At 37.3% G+C, this 17941-nt stretch overlaps 1 protein-coding gene across 1 annotated transcript; it reads left to right on the top strand.

Moving 5' to 3' along the window:
• The first annotated feature begins 2019 nt into the window (after nt 1-2019).
• LOC149821870 (uncharacterized) lies at nt 2020-17696 on the top strand. Its single transcript, XM_089980150.1, has 4 exons — nt 2020-2800; nt 15803-15889; nt 15999-17175; nt 17258-17696. The coding sequence occupies exons 1-3, from the start codon at nt 2444-2446 to the stop codon at nt 17127-17129; spliced, it is 1575 nt and encodes a 524-aa protein (XP_089836276.1). The 5' UTR covers nt 2020-2443; the 3' UTR covers nt 17130-17175; nt 17258-17696.
• The last annotated feature ends 245 nt before the right edge of the window (nt 17697-17941 follow it).

Raw genomic sequence — 17941 nt, forward strand, 5'->3', positions numbered from 1 at the left:
AAGTTTTGAGATTCAGTGGATCCTACATGTTCAAATAGAACATTCTAAACTGGATTTCATGGGGGTCGATCCTCATGGATCCCCTATCAAGATCCAAATCCAAATACATTTTAAAAATCTCATAAATCTTAATTAATGTCAAATAACTTAATAATACCCAAAATGTTATCGATAATTAACTGCCAATTAATTATCCAAATAAAATACCAAGATAACTCCTTTTTATTTCAAAATCCCAAAAAAATTGCAGACTTTACAGCCATGGCCCTGTGGCTGCACTTTGATCTGCTTCCCTTGGACCTCCATTCACCAATGGGCCTTCACTGAACAACTTCAAGAGCCATATAAGAGCTTGTTTAAGAGTAGAGTTAGACATCCGGTCAGTTTGGGCCGAGCCTAGTCAAGCTGAATCTATTAGAGCTCGAAGAACCAGGGAGAAGGCCTGACCCACAGTTAGCCCAACCATCTTTTACGCTGAGATTAAGCCAACTGGTTTTTTAACTTTTAATGAAAATGAGGGGTGTCAATGAGTCAGGTTTACCCAGACCCGACTCGTACCAAACCTTATAGGGTCTGGGTATGGTGATAAATAAGAAGATCCGATTAAGACCCGGGTCTGCACCCAAAAGTCCGATTAATACATGGAGCGGGGTATATATTGTGAAATTTTACACCAGACCTAGGCCTGACCCGAGTTCCAATTAAGACCCACAATTTTTCAATGTTAAAATGATAAAAAATATTATTTTACCAGGTATAGCCCGGGTCAGGTTCATGTAGTTTTTATCGGGCCTGGGTATGATTTTACTTATGGTGGGTACGATTAAACTCAGATCCACACCTGTTACCATACCCAAAAATCAGGGCCAGGTTTGGTTCCACATGGGTCCGAACCAAACCCGACCCGTTGACACCCCGAATGAAAATGAATAAATTTTGTCTGCATTCATCAGATCCAGCCCCATAGCAACTCGGAATATAGATGGATCCTTGTTACCACTAGATCATTGAATTTTGGGTTGAATCAAGTCTTAATCTTTAAAATCCAGATCTATTTATGACCCAACCTATATACATTTAGTTTTTTATCCTAAATACTGGCTGCCATATAATAGTAGGGTTGTTGTCGAAGGGTCCAAACCCACCCAAATAACTAGCTGCTGGTCGGATCAGTGATGTTGTTGGGTCAAAAAAATGGAATTTCAAACCCTAACTCATATATTTTAAGGAGCATATTTTTTATACATATAAGATGTTCTTGTCAAGCAAAGTCGGGTTGGATATCCGCCAAAAATCATAACTTGAACCTAACTCAAATACTACTTAGGTGGGGCATTTTTTTTTTCTTTCAAAGGCAAATTGGCGTTATAGAACTATGTCATTGGGTTTTAAACCTGCAATGTCTTATTTAATACATGCAAGTTATTAGATTCTAAGTATACCTGAAAAATGATATACCATACGAGAGCTATGGTCTACTTTAAAGAAATTAGACACTACAAACTTTATAAAATATTTTTGTTTTTGTAAAAGCTAGGCGTCTGCTAGCTGCTCTTACCAAACACACGAAGCAAGCTGCCGTTGGTACTTAGGTGTGTTTTGAAGAATATTCGGGTCGACGTTTTTAATACCCAAGTTTTTGAGTTCGGGTCAGGTGCCCAATACAAAACAAACGCATTGAGATGGTAGGCTTGAGGGTTGACAAGACTCAGGTCTGGTCTGTAAAATCTTTCTCTCGAAAAAAAAAACTGTAATCACGTACAAATAACCAGGTCCGGATCGGTGTAGTCATCGAACCCAACTCAAACTAGGGTCCTCTCAGCTAAATCCAGATCCAAATTATCCGAACCGTTGAAAACCTTGCGCTCGGTTTCAAGTTTCACAGCCATCGAGCGCCAGCAGTGGACCATTAGATCTCAAAAATCAGATGGCCAAGATTTTTTACTAGAGCCGTAAGATTTCCATCTTGGACGGGCGAGATGACGTCAATTTCAATGTCCAGTTTTCCAGTAATTATCTGATCTAGGTTTCGAGTAAAATCAGACAAGAAAGAAAAGCTCGGGACTTTACCTCTTCTTGATCCGTATTTCTTTCGAGCAAACCTTGTTTTCTGGGATTGTTCTGGAAAACTTACATTTTGGGAAATGGATAAACCCAAAATCTAAGTTTCAGAGAAGAAGAAATCGATCAAACGCGTGAAAAATTGACGTTCTTCTTCTTTATCCAGAAAACCGCCGTTCTGCTCCTAATTATGCTATGTTCTTCATCAATATCGTGTTTTTTGATCGATTCTTGGATACCCATTTCGATTTTCGCCTCCCCAACTCGATTTCTAGGGTTCCTCTGTAGGAATCCCGCATGCCCAACTCGATTTTTTGGGTTTTCTCCGCAGAAATCTCGCACACCCACCTCGGGGTTTCGATTCTCAGGGCCTTGACGAACTATGGATTCCTCGCCCCTGATTGTGTATATTAGTTCCGATGACGACGACGGAGATGGTCTCCGGGATTCCCCGATCGATTGGCTCGCCGATTTGCTGGACGACGTGGGTGGACCGAACGACGTTGTGGTCGTCGATGAGTTGACTCCTTGCTCAACCAACAAGCAGAAGCAGGGCTGCTCCGACGAAGAATTCGTCTGCTACTCCCTGAATGCGAAGCGGAGCTGCCCGCCGAAGTCGGAGAGCGATCCGGACGATGATTGCCTGATTCTGGAGGGCGATCCAGAGAAGCCTGACACGATCCTGGAGAAGAGTTGCGATGACTCGGACGATTTGGTCGTCGTCGCCGAGAAGGGGCCGGTGAGACATCTTCTTTATTCCGAGTTCTTCATCGTTTCCGGAAAGTTAGTTTTGTAAGAATTGGGTTCCCTCTTTCAGAAAATTGAGTGTACTGAGACTTTTTACGTCGTCTTTTATCGGATTTTTCTCTTTTTTTTTGTTGTGTTTGATGTTTCATGTTAATTTTGGTTGTTAATATCGGCATGCTGATTTTATGATTTATGCACTCTCTTGATGATGGGTTCCTTTAATTTGAGGGTTCTTGGCTATATCGTGGTTGGCTAGTTGCCCACGAGTGAGGATTAAAGCATGATAGTAGAGATTGCTACGATTTGTCCGTCATCTATGGAATCTGCGAATGGTCCAGCGTTAATTTCTTCTTGGTTAGTATATGTATTTGCTTGATATAAGTTGAAGTCTAACTGTGTCTGTGGTTTCTTTCTTTTTCTTTTCTTTATTTTCTGGTTGTTACAAACTGTGATCATAGGAGATTTTCCAAGACCTATGCTTTTATTGAATGTTGTCATTGTGCGTGCAATTTTACAGAGTGATTTTCTTCTTTGAATAACACGATGTTAGTTGATGTCTTTATTAGTGGGATGATCATGCAATCAGAACATGTGTTTAATGGAATGACCATCCATTGATGATCAGACAATGTAGCACTTTTGGCCTTCTCGTTAAGACCTATCTGTTTCATTTTTCTGCTGTACTTTTAACCAACTTAATAGTTAGCAGATATCACCAAACTTGTTTCTTGGTTGCTTTCAGCACATTTCTTGCTTTCTTCCAATATGTCTGTTAAATATGAAAGCTGCAGCTTCCTTGTGTCCTATTGCGAAGGGTGGTGCTTCTCATGTTGACTTTGCACAATGTCGAGTATTCGTCTTTGAATCTGTTTTTTCATTTTTTATTTATTTTGTTCATATTGTGTGCTAGTACCTTAGATTCATGGGGCTTTTTCACCCTTATTTGCCCTCCAATGGATGTTTTTGGAGGAAGATGATACTTCTAGTGAACACTTAAGATTTTCAATGGGAAACATTTTGCATATTTTGTGAGTGGATCACATCAATAATTGAATGGGCTTTTGATTATTCTTGTTCCAAGGGGAGTCTTCCATGAGATCTTATGTATAATGCTATTGGAGCACATATAGTTGTTTTTGGAGATGGCCATGCAAGTTGAGAATTGTGAACATTCTAGCCACTGTCTTTCTGGTAGCTGTAATGTTGGCTTGGTTGCAAGGGTGTCATTGTTGAATGTCAGTATGCTCATCTGTAAAACCTTGTGTATAGAAAGCATAACTGCCGAGAGCATAAGAGAGTCAAGCTCAAGCTCTCAAGGATCTACTATCATCAATTTTCATTTTAACGTTGACAACTTCTTGAATGCCCACTTTCTTATCATAATAAGCAACTTCAATGCCTAAAAAATATCTTAATAAACCTAAGTCAATCATTTCAAAGTGACTTTTAAGAAGAGTTTTGATATTTGCAACTCTTTGTTTGTCGCCTCCGTTGATGATCATATCATCTACATAGAGAAGGAGAATAATGATGCCTGCATCAAATTTCTTAATAAACAAAGCAGTGTCAGTTAAACAAGGTTGAAAACCAATATCAAGCATAACATGACTAAATCTGTCATACCATGCTTTTGAAGCTTGTTTAAGACCATAAAGAGCTTTTTCTAGACGATAACTTTAGGGATACTAATACTAGGCAGGGCTTTCATATATACTTCTTTGGTCAGATTCTCAATCAGAAAATCATTTTTGACATCCAATTGAAAGATATGTCATTTTTGAATGGAAGCCAAGGCTATTAAAGTTCTGACAGTGGTCATACGGGCCACATGAGCGAATGTGAGTTTAACCAATCACTGGAAAATCAGACATCTCGGAAGCCCAAGGAGGGCAATGTAAGCATCTGAGAGGAAAAAATGAGCCACCAACAAACAGCCCAGAATCCAGATTATGGTCGCAGATTTCAAAAGCAACAGTTCCATGTCAGAGTAGCACGCATGTGATCCATCTGTCCCTCAACCTTGGTCGTCCACCCTAATTTTAAAACTTTTTATGACTTCCTGTCAATAAATATAACTTTTATGTTTTCTGGTTTCTCTGTTTTGCAGTCTACCAACACTATTTGTTTCTCCTCAGCACAAATTGTTTTGGCTTTTCCTTTCAGCATAGGTTTTCTTAACCCCTATCATGGGTGTCTAAAGTCCAAGCTCAAATATAACCTTCTGGCTCTCAAATGTACTGTGCATGAGTGTGTTCTTTTCTTTTTTCTGGTTAATCCAAGGGAACCCCCCCTCCAAACCACCGACTGCACATTGGCTGGCCTCAGGTTGGTAAAACCCTTGAGGTCCCCCCTGCCCACTGGAGAGTACACCCAGCTTCGACCTTGCGGCAAGGGATGCCACCCCTGGGTGTCGAACTTGTGACGTCCCATCAACTTGGTGATGTTCACAAGTCGCCCCTACCAGATGAGCAGAGCCCTTGTGGGCATGCATGAGTGTGATTTGCTAACATAAGAAGACTTAATACTTGGTATACATGAGTAAGATCCATCTGGAACATGATCCAAGCCTGATATAGATCATCTTCCTATTAAGGTCCTAAATATTCTCTAATTGCTTGAATTGCCGAGCGAAGATAGATCTTTCTCAAATACAATCCAACAGCATAGCAACTTATATTTTTAGGTATATGAAATTAGTATACATGGTTCCCAATTGTGTGCTGCAAAGTTTCCTGTAATATGTACACTAGGAATGGTTATGCTGTGCCATGAATGTGAATGGCATATTGTATTTTATATTGGATGTGTATAAATTCAAGTAGTTGGGTGATGAATTAGCAAATGCTCATGTACTTTTAGCAGTGTAAAAGAAAGACAATTCTTTAAATAACCGACTATGTACAATTAAATCTTGGTTTCGTCTCTGGAATAATTAAGTGTCGGTTTCCAAGCAGTCCATCTTTTCATGGGTGAAAGGAACGGGTCCTTTCAAAAGAATATTGGTGGATGATTTTGTGATTTCATCAACCAAAATTATCAGAAATGTATCACCTGCAGTGTATTAGGCATATCTGCAGTACATAGAGTGGGAATAAAAGTGCTATATTTATGTATCAACATTGCAATTCCTTTGCCCTCATGTGTATAAAACTATGTTAGATTGTTGACAACTTGTCATGGCATGTTTACAAATATCCATTGATATGAAGAGATGGGAGGGTCCATTGAGCAGCCATGTGTACATATTTGATGTTGGTTTTTGTCTCAGTAGTTTTATGTGTTAGATAACAAGTTATAAAAAACCATAGGTCCTTTCATCACAAGTTGTCAAGCATGTCTTTGGCAGTTATGTACATATTTTTCTAATCAATTTTTTGGATTGATGTCTTTAGTGGCATAAATTCTCAAATTCTCTGCCCTAAGGTAAATTTATAACACCATAACCCTTGTAGTGACTGAAATGTCAAGTTAACAAATTCAGCAACTTCACTGTTGCTTAAAATCAGCACACAAGCAACCTTATAGATCGATCTGTATTTATCAACTGGATTCATCTTAGGAAATGTTAGTTTTACTGAATTTAAGTCTCAAGCATTCAATGCTAAAAGTGGGCAACACATCTGGAATTCCTAGAAACATGAAAATGAATATTGGCTTGTAAGGTAGGTAAGCAGCAGCCTTCTTTCTTTTTTCTTTTTTCTTTTTCGTTTTTTTTTTTGTTTAGAAACCCTGGATCGTTTAGATTTATCTAGTCAATTATAGCCTAGAAACATTTGGCCGATGAATAACATGGACAGGTAGACTTGAGCCAAACCCAGAGTTCTATGCAAGACCGGGGCAAAGATTAGAAGTCCCTTGTTGAGATAAGCCTCTAATATATATATATATATATATATATATATATATATATATATATATATATATATATATATATATATATATATATATACCGGAATACCCATCAAGGGTATTCTGGTTATTTTACATTGTAATAGGCATCAGCCCATTAGGGGCTGACTGTTTGTTTTTATGTTTGTTTTTATTTTTTTGGTAAATGTAAATGATGTACTGTGATTGGGCAGCACCATCTAGATGTTGGAGCTGCTCTCAACGGTGTTGAGAGCAACCCAACAGCTAGTTGGGCTGCTTCCTATGTCCCTTATGTATTATAAATAGGGCTTTAAGCCCATGTATATTTCAATGCTTTTAGAGCATTTCATGCAATAAAAAAACATTTATTTTGACCCTTGTATGGGTAGTGTAGCTCGATCAATCATGTTCTTCTTGGTTGGTTGTGTTCTTGTAAGTCCATAAGTGACATTTATTTGCTTTTGTTTTATTTCATTGCATGGTATCAGGGCGTTGGTGCTCTTGAGTTGTTATTCGTTCGGAAAGGCCAAGAGGAGGATCGTGAGATTGGAGGAGCATCTGTTGGTGGGATCACTGCATCGGAAAGCGCATTATCAAAAAGCTCCACAATAAATATTTTGTTATCATCCTTTCTCTCTCTTTTTCATTATTGTAAAATATAGAGGGTGAAAGAGAAGTGATCGTCTTCATTCCCGTGCAACTCAATGATACTAATTATGTGATGTGGGCATCTATAGTGAAACACAAAATATGGAAAAAAGGTACATGGGGCTTGGTTGATGGTACCGAAAGAGAGCCTAAACTTATACATACCAAGATTGAAAATGTAAAGGAAGTGACTCTTCAAGTATAAGAGATGTCTAAGGCTGTCACCGAATATGAGAAAAAAATGGAAAGAGTGGAGGATGAGTCATTCTAAGATAATTGGATGGCTCATCAATAATGTTGACATCAACAAATGCTCTAGCTTAGCAAAATTTGACTTCGCTAGTGATGCATGAAATTATCTTAAAGATATGTATAGTCTCAAGGATATTGTTCACATATGCAATGTGCAAAATAAAGTGAGAACTACGACCCAAGGAGAGATGAGCATTAGGGAATATTACAATGCCCTCTATTTTCTTTGGGGTGAATTGGCTCTTCTGGAAACAAAATGACATTGCCCCCAAGATGTAGAACTCCGTGAAAAATAAATTAGAATGGAGCATTTCTATTAATTTGTTAATGGGCTTAGACCCGAATTTAAAGGGACCAAATCGGTCCTTCATGGAGGAGGTGTACCTACCATAGTTGAAACTCTTGAAGAGTTAACTATGGAGGAAAATAGGTTGAAAAAACCATTTGCTTTAAAGGATGAAGAATTTGTGCTTGCTACATCAAAGCCCGAAAATCATACTAGAAGTTATAAACTTCCTTTGTAAAAAATAATGAGAATAGAAGAAATTTCAATGACTATGGAAGAAGTCAAAATGATAAAAGAAGTGATCATGAATACCAGAAGAGTGGCAAAATAATATGTTACCATTGCTATGAACTAGGACACACCAAGCCTTTTTGCCCCAAAAGAAGGAAAGAAGATCAAAGAGATGATAAAAGGGTGGTTTCAGTGGGACCATCTTTTGAAAAAAAATAGTGTAGACGACTCCGAATGCATTGGCTCATTATTTTTGGCACAACTCATCGAGGCACTACAACCAATGTTCAAAAATCAAGTTTCTTACTTCTCGAGGCGACCGTATCTACAAGTGGTGACCTTGGTAAGACTTCTTGAATCTTTGATTCTTGTGCTTCTTTTCATATGACCCCAAATGAGTCCATATTATCCGAATGTCATACTAACCCAAATGATTCTTATATTTTAATCGTCGATGAAACTTTCTTAAAAATTAAAAGTTTTGGGGCTTTTAAAAAACAAGAAACTTTTTTTATACCAAATATTAGAGCAATACCAAAATTGAATTTAAACCTCTTATCCGTTTCACAAATTGCGGATCATGGATGTAAAATTTTGTTTTTTATCTAATGATTTTTTAATACAGGATCTCCAGTCCGGAAAACCGATTGGGCAAGGCCATAGAAGAGGAGATCTCTATGTTATAGACAATCTTGAGTTATCAAAACATATCTTTTGTAATTTTGTGGAAAAAAAATATATAAAAAAATTGGCACAAAAGACTAAGACATCCTAGTGTATCCAAATTACATTTGTGAAATTTTTTTATAAGCTATAAAGAAAGAGATTTTGTTTGTGAATATTGCATCCTTGGTAAAATGAAATCTTTACCCTTTGGGCCTAGACATTTTAAATCTAAAAATCCATTTGAGTTGGTACATTCAGATGTATGGGGACCAACTTCGGTTTTATCCAAAGGAGGAGTATCTTATTATATTGTGTTTGTGGATAATTATAGTAGACACTCTTGGATATATTTTTTTAAACACAAATCCGAAGTATTTGATTGTTTTAAAAAATTTCATTATTATACAAAGACTCAATTTAGAACCAATATTAAAATCTTTAGAATCTATTTCAGAGGAGAATTTGTGTCAAAAGAATTCAAAAATTATCTTGACTTATATGATATTATTCATAAAAAATCATGTCCTTATAGTACTCAACAAAATGGACTAGCCGAAAGGAAGCGTAGACATATTGTTGAGACCACTAGAACACTTTTTATATCAAGAAATGTTTCAAAAATGTTTTGGGCCAAAGTTGCTCTTACAGCGGTTTATTTGATAAACGGAATGCCTTAAAAAAACATTGAAAACATTTCTTCTATTGAAAAATTATTTAAAACATATCCTGATTATAAAAGGTTGAGAGTCTTTGGTGGTAAATGTTTTGTTCTTACCAACAAAATGATAAATTTTTCCTAATAGCATTTCCTTGTATTTTTCTAGGCTATGTCGAAAATAAAAAATGATATAGATGTTATGACATTAAAAGGAACAAATTATATGTTTCAAAAAACATTACTTTTCTTGAAAACAAAAATGGGTTTAGTAAAGAAAAAATCAAAGAGCATTGTGACTATTCATTTATTTTTTACCTTGTCAATGAGCATGAAAGATACGATAACATTCATGATGTGCATGAGAGTGACAACGAGGACACTCATGATGCACATGGGAATGTGAATAAGGCTTTTGATAATATATACCTATCTCATAATGAAATTCAAACCTATACTCGACGTACCGAAGACCATTCACCATATGCTTTAGAAAGATTTTAAAAATCAAGATATAGATTCTTCTAGTGTTAGAAAATCCATGAGAATTTCAAAGGCTCCTAATAGATTCATATTATATGATTTTTTTGAACATAAATATAGATCTTGTCTAATGGCTATACACCGATATGTAGAACCAACCTCTTATCATGATGCTAAAAATCATCAAGAATAGATTAAGGTAATAAATGATAAATTAGAAGCTTTAGAAAAGGCAAAAACTCGAGAAATTCAAACATTACCTAAAGGAAGAAAAATTATAGGATGTAGATAGGTCTTTAAGATAAAAACTAAAGTGATGGGACATTAAAAAGATATAAAGTTAGGTTAGTAGCCACATGATACAATCAATAATATGAGATAGACTATGATGAGACATTTGCTCCAGTTGCTCGAATGACTATTATTAGAACCCTTATTTTTATAGCATTAATTAAAAAATGGTCAATCTTTCAAATTGATGTAAAAAATTTTTTTTGAATGGTAATCTCAATGAGGAAGTTTACGTGGATCCTCGACCAGGATTATGTTTAGCAAATGAAAAAAAAATCGGTTACGAAAAGCATTGTATGGTTTAAAGCAAGCCCCTAAGGCTTGGTACGATTGATTCAGTAGTGTGATGACATAACTTTATTTTAAATCTTGTTATACTGACACTGCATTGTTTGTTAAGTCTTCTAATATAGGAATGATGATATTACTTTTTTACATTTATGATATGAGTATCACAAGAGATGATAAGCAGAGAGTTAATCATATCAAAAATATGCTCAAAGATAACTTTGATATGATAGATCTTGGTTTTTTACGATATTTTTGTATAATAGAAATAGTTTACTCACTTCATGGTTATTTTTTGTCGCAGATTAAGTATGCAGTAGAGTTCATAGAGCGGTCAGGACTCCCTAATGAAAAATGAGTTGATACTCTAGAGGTCATAAATGAAAAAATGAAGAAAGATGATGGAGAACCTCTGAAGGATCCAACTCCATGTAGACAAATGATTGGAGTTTTGTCTTATCTCTCTATTACTCGTCCTGATATTTTTCATGTTATTCATTCTGTCAAGGTTTTAAAACTCGTAACTCGGGACTCAACTCGTTTTTTATTGACTCGTGACTCAGCAGGTCAACTCGGTGACTCAGACCGGGTTTTGTTAACTTTTGATTTTAAAAGAAAATAATATATAATTTGTCTCAAACTATGTTTTTCAGTAAACAAGAGATGATAAACTCATATACACGGGCTCATGTTAAGCAAAATATGTTTGTAGTTGGGACTTTTTAAAATGGTCCATGCTTGGTCTGTACTTAAGTTGATGAGACCTGACCAACTCATAAATGTTGTAATGGCCAGTTCACCAGGTTCTACCTTTTGTAGGCCTAATCCACTTCAAAATCAGAGTTTGATCCTGGCTCAGAAAATATTGGACTTGTGCTTTATGAAACTAAGCTGCACTAGGATGACTGCCAGAAAAAATTGGCCACAGAATCTGATTATGCAGAATAGACTCACAAGGAAATCATCTAATAAAAGACAATATTGAACAGCAGAATGAGGGGCCGAGGCTTATAGTTTTTGAGATGAATCTATGAAGGATATCCAATGTGCTTTGTAAGAGAAATTCAGCCATACTATAGGCTCAAGAATCACAGTCATAACAAGCACATGAAACTTACTCATGTAATGTACACTTCCAACTACACATAGCTAAAGACACGTTCTTTTCAAAGTCATGATCCTATTCAGTCATAAAAAATAAATTAACATTATAGCCATTTCAGTAATTTGAAAAATAGAAAGATATTTGATTGAGAGAAAGTATGGGTTACATACTATGTGTGAGAAAATCCATAACAAAATCAAAGAAGAAATTCTCAAGGCAACTGATCAAATTATACAAGCCAATTAATTATTCCCTATTGATGCAAGAAACAATTTTTTTTTATTTTGAAATACCCAAAAAATAAATTTCAAACATCCCAGAACTCGCCCGAGTCAAGCCCGAGTTTTGGCAAATCGAGTTTGCCTTGCCGGGTTGACTCGCTGGAGGGCAGAGTCAACGAGTTGACTGGGCGAGTTTTAAAACACTGCATTTTGTTAGTCAATTTCAGCATGCTCTCACTATAATACATATGAGTGTTGTAATGAGAAATATTGAATATATTAAAAATTCTATTAATTATGAGTTATTTCTTTCATCCTCTTCCTCGTTATAACTTATAAGTTATTGCATATTCTAACTGGAGGGATGCAAATGATAAATGATAGACACTCAACCATTGGTTTTTGTGTTTTTTTAGGTGATTTTCTAATTTCATAGAGATGCAAGAAGAAGCATAAGGTGTCCCTATCTTCCACTGAAGCAGAGTATCGTGCCATGGCAACAACTACGTCTAAGTTAATATGGTTGAGACAGTTATTAGAAGACTTGGGAGTTCACGTTGCAGAAACCTTAAGATTATGTTGTGGCAACAAGAACGTAGTATACATTGCATGCAATCATACATTCCATGAAAGGACCAAATACATTGAAATGGATTGTCACTACGTTCATGAACAATTTCTGAAGAAGACCATCACGTTGCCTTATGTTTCATCTGAGTATCAACTTGTGGATTTTTTCATTAAAGTGCGCCCGTCACCTAGATTTCACTTCCTAATTGGCAAACTCACGAACTCTCGGTTGTTACACCGTGAGTTTGAGGGGAGTGTTAAGATAAGCATCTAATATATGTATATATTATTAAAATATATGTGTGTAAAAAGTTGTTCGAAACGCGAGGGCTAAGGTATATAAGGAGGTTTATGACAAGTTGGATACCAAAGAAGGCGAGAAGGATATTTATAGGCTTGCAAAGATGAGAGATAGGAAATCGAAGGATTTGGGTATGGTTAGATGTATCAAAGATGAAACGCAAAGGGTTTTAGTCAAAGATGAGGAGATTAAGGAGAGATGGAAAGATTATTTTGATAAGCTATTTAATGATAGTCATGCTCAAGATCTTGGAGACTTCTCCATTCCTTTTCATGAGATAAATCGTGACTTCATGCGCAAGATTCAAAAGAAAGAAATTGCAGAGGCTTTGAAGAAAATGAAATCAGGAAGGGCAGTTGGCCCAGATGGTATACCTATCGAGGCTTGGAAATGCTTGGGAGAAAAAGGTTTAGAATGGTTGACAAATCTTTTTAATTTGATTTGGCGAACAAATAAGATGCCTAATGAGTGGAGGAAGAGTACTTTGGTGCCTTTATATAAGAATAAGGGTGATATACAAGATTGCACAAACTATCGTGGTATAAAACTCATGAGTCATACTATGAAACTTTGGGAGAGGGTGATTGAGTCTAGGTTGAGGAAGGTTGTCATGATATCGGAGAATCAATTTGGTTTTATGCCTGGAAGATCAACTATGGAAGCTATACATCTTCTTAGACAACTTATTGAAAGATATAGAGAGAGGAACAAAGATTTGCATATGGTTTTTATTGATTTAGAGAAGGCATACGATAGAGTACCTAGGGACGTTCTCTGGTGGACAATGATGAAGAAAGGTGTTTCTCTCAAGTACATTAGTATAATTAAAGATATGTATGAAGGAGTAGTAACCAATGTCCGCACTTGTGGAGGGGTGACAACCAATTTTCCGATAACGGTTGGGTTACATCAAGGATCTGCTTTAAGCCCTTTCCTATTTGCGATAGTGATGGATGAGCTTACGAGATCAATTCAAGAAAATGTACCGTGGTGTATGTTGTTTGCTGATGATATTGTTTTGATTGATGAGTCTAGAGCTGGGGTTAATGCTAAGTTAGAATTATGGAGACAGACATTGGAAGCTAGAGGTTTTAAGTTGAGTAAGAGTAAGACTGAATATATGGAATGTCGGTTTAGTAAGCAACGAAGTAGTGATGGGAGTGTAGTGAAGCTTGGTGAGCAAGATATACCGGTGAATGATTATTTCAAATATTTGGGATCCATCATTCAAAAGTATGGAGAAATTGATGGAGATGTAAATCATAGGATAAAGGTTGGGTGGATGAAATGGAAAAGTGCTACTGGAGTGCTGTGCGATCGTAGAATGCCATTGCGGTTGAAGGGAAAGTTTTATAGGACGACTATTAGACCCGCTTTACTATATGGTACGGAATGTTGGGCTGCCAAGAGACATCATATTCAAAAAATGAGTGTAGCTGAGATGCGGATGCTTAGATGGATGTATGGAAATACAATAAAAGATAAGATTCGGAACGAAGAGATACGTAAGAAGGTAGGTGTTGCACCCATTGAAAATAAGATGCGAGAGAATCGTTTACGGTGGTTTGGACATATTCGGCGAAGGCCTAATGATGCTCCAGTTAGAAGGTTGGAGAAATGGGAAAATATATTAGTTAAAAGAGGTCGGGGTAGGCCTAGGAAGACTTGGATGGAGATGATAGGAAAGGATATGAATGCTTTGAACCTCACCGAGGACATGGCGTTGGATAGAAATGATTGGAGGAAAAGGATTCATGTGGAAGACCCAAAATGAATTTCTTTTTTGGTTCATATCGCTGACCCCAATTGTTTTGGGATGAAGGCGTAGTTGTTGTTGTTGTTGTATATGTGTGTAAAAAGGATATTCTGGTCATTTGACATTGTAATAGGCATCAGCCCATTAGGGGCTGAATGTTTATTTTTATGTTTCTTTTTATGTTTTTGGTAAATGTAAACGATGTACTGTTTTGGGAGCAGCCCAACTACAGCCCAACAGCTAGTCGGGCTGCTCCCTATGTCCCTTATGTATTATAAATAGGGCTTCAAGCCCACGTACATTTCAATGCTTTTAGAGCATTTCATGCAATACAAGGACATTTATTTTGACCCTTGTGGGAAGTGTGGCTTGATCAATCAATTAGTTCTTCTTGGTTGGTTGTGTTCTTGTAAGTTCATAAGTGACATTTATTTGCTTTTGTTTTATTTCATTACATCTCTAAGCGGATGTCCTAAGTTCTAACCTTGGATAAACCTAAAAAGAAAAAAACCATAGTGAGCTCATGAAAAACTGGGGCTTAGTTGAGGTTGATCACCAAGTAACTTGATGGATGCTGGGGTTGGATGAGCAAACCAACTATCTTTTTCTTTTAACCAAATTCAAGCAGACCCATGGAATTGGAGGTTTTCAAAAAGATGGGTGTCTCCAGTGAGCCTTGAAGAGGAGAAGCTGATGGATGGGCACAGTAGAAATCACGCACTCGACCCACAATGAAAGATTAGGGCATCCTCAACAAATTGGATGACTACAGATTCGTGTGAGTACCCCTTAAATATTTCAATAGTTTTAAATGGCTCTCGGATTACCAACAATTCAATTCCCTATTCCTTGTTATGTTTGATTTCCTAGTCATTTCTAACCTTGTGCCTGTGGTAGACAACCAACTAATCAATCAAGCTGCAATTGGAGAAAGTGGTCATAAGATTGGTGTACCAGGCTCACATTTAGTTACGGTGCGAGAAAATGTTGGTTCTTCAACATCCTTTTTGCTATTGCGATTAGTTCTCATCCTCATTCCGTGTGCAATCGAGATGACAGTTTCTGATTACCTGAATAACGTCTAAGCCTGCATGATTAGTCCATTTGCGTCATTCTATTTCCCCATTAGCTGCTGAAGACAAGACACATCCCTCTACTGTGCAACGATTCTTATAATCCCTATGGAGTCAAGATACGAAGGTTACACTTTACAGGATTCGTCCCTTGCTATGAGAGGAAGCACATGCTCACATGCATGCAAACGTACATAGCATTATTTGATCATTCTGGAATTTGTGTTCTCTTTTACCATAGTAATTGTTTTTTTGTATTCATAAGTTCCAATGCTAAGTTATTCTTGGCCGTCAACAGGTGGCCTGCAGGGACTTCCCTCATTCACGTCATTTGTGTGTCAAGTTTCCATTCACAGCCACACCACATGTGAAATTCTGTGACTTGGTATGATCTTTTATTGGTAACCTCTTTTCATGTCATTTTATTTGGTTTGTCTGCATTGAAGTTGGTTGATATATTAGTTCTTTATTTTACTTGTGACCATCCAAAACAGTGCCACTGTTATGTCTGCGACATACGTGCTCCATGTGCTTACTGGGGGACTGGTAGTTCTTCTGGTGACCATTGTCACTCATCTGATCGTGAAGAGAAATGGAGATTCCAAAGGAAAAGCCTCAAATTAGAACATCTCCCGTCTGCAGCTTCGCTTAAGTCTGTTGAAACTTCTCTCTCCATGGCTTCAACTATGTGCGACTATGGAGTCCCACTTCCTGTATCTCAATGTGCAATTCCATTACAATCCTCTATCTCCAGATCAAGTAGACACATCTTTTGCCCCTATGGTAATTTTGTGGGATCTGCACCAAGCATCATAAGACACAAACGCACTACGCAGTCACCTTTCAACCACAGAAGGAATGTCTTTCCTCGGTTCAGCCAGAACAGAAATTGGTTACCTCAGAATCTCCCACAGATTGTACCAAGAAGGATAGAAGATTTCTATCCTTCCCAATTTGCACATGTTACTACAGCGAATTTTTCACATAATTATCGACAAACGGCTACATCCATATCACGAAAAAGGCGTCACCCATCACTGATGCCATCTGAGGACGACCACCTTCGTTGTGTGGAGGAATTTCTTTTGGGCGATGACTCAGACTTGGATACCTCACAGAGTCTCTGCTTCAATGATGATGGCAGCCATGCCTCACAGAATCTCTACTCGACTGGTGACAATGAACGAGTAAGTGGTCCATTATTAGCACTTAATCCAACATATGAATGCCCATTTTCAGCTTCCGCCACATCAGGATTTGGTTCCATTGCTTCTTCTCAATGTCAGTCAGATGTGGATGTCTCCAACAGCCAGGCTGCACCTGCTGCTGTGTTAGATCCACCAGGATTCAGCTGTAATTGGGTTAATGATCCAATATCACTTGCACCTCTCTCTGTGGATCCTAAGATTCCAGTTATAGATCCAGTGGGACCAGTTGATGTGGTGTCTGATCCTTGTGGTTCAAGGGCCACCACAGACTGTAATTCCGGGCCTCCATTAGAAACTTGGCTTTTCCAATCACAGCCAGGTAACAATGATTCCGTGATCCCAGAACTGGATATTGTCCTGCCGGAGACACTAATAGACCCAGCTATTGTTGGGCTGGACATAGGAGGTCCATGGTGATGTAATTGCCCACCCAGAGGATCTTATGAAATCCGTGATTGTCTTGGTAAGTTGCGATCAGGTAGTGTTCTTTTTCTTCCTTTACTTCTAACGCTGATTCTGAGCCTTGTTTGGTTTTGCAATGGCAGTTTCCGGATTTTGTATATATCTCAGATGGTGGATGCTTTTGTTTGAGACCCCTCAGAAGGCATGTTCACTTTAGATTTGATACGTACAAAATGAATAGTTAAGTTATTGACACTGGGAAGGCCCTTCATTGTTGACATGAAATTACTTGTGATTTTAACTGTTATTACCTATAGGGTTGTACATACTGCATAGACTTGTCAATGGCTTTAGAGACTTTTCAGATCACCGGAATGTACATGATTTCTTTGCCAAGGCAATAGATGGTCAACTTTCAGAAAGGATGTTGGCTTTTTGTGTTCACTTGATTCATGTACATATACTCAAGATGTTTTGCATGGGTGCTACAGCCTCCACTTGTGTAGTGGCAATTGTATCCACTGAATTCCTAAACCACCATACTTCAGAAGATATAATCAAGAACAGTTCTTTGGAAACAAACCAAATAACTCTATAAAAATGACACCTTTTATTTGATTTCCATGTTTCTTGGTTCATTCTAGATAATATTGTTTCTCTTTGATAATCGTCAATGTACGTCAGATTCATTAAACTGCAAAGTTTGAATAATTAATTTAACTCTATTGAAACCATTTGCAGAAAAACAGTACCAAAGAGTATTGCGTGTAAAGAATCCACTTTTTTTTCTTTCTTTTTTCCCTTTTTTTTTGTTAGCCAAGCTGTAG

The sequence above is a fragment of the Nuphar pumila genome, chromosome 11 (genome assembly GCF_984573655.1).
Source record: "Nuphar pumila chromosome 11, dmNupPumi1.hap1.1, whole genome shotgun sequence".
Lineage (NCBI taxonomy): Eukaryota > Viridiplantae > Streptophyta > Magnoliopsida > Nymphaeales > Nymphaeaceae > Nuphar > Nuphar pumila.

Coding starts and splice junctions, on each gene's coding strand:
- LOC149821870 (XM_089980150.1), top strand. CDS start 2,444: ATGGATTCCTCGCCCCTGATTGTGTATATTAGTTCCGATGACGACGAC. Junction 2,801..15,802: donor TCGTCGCCGAGAAGGGGCCG/GTGAGACATCTT, acceptor GGCCGTCAACAG/GTGGCCTGCAGGGACTTCCC. Junction 15,890..15,998: donor ATGTGAAATTCTGTGACTTG/GTATGATCTTTT, acceptor CATCCAAAACAG/TGCCACTGTTATGTCTGCGA.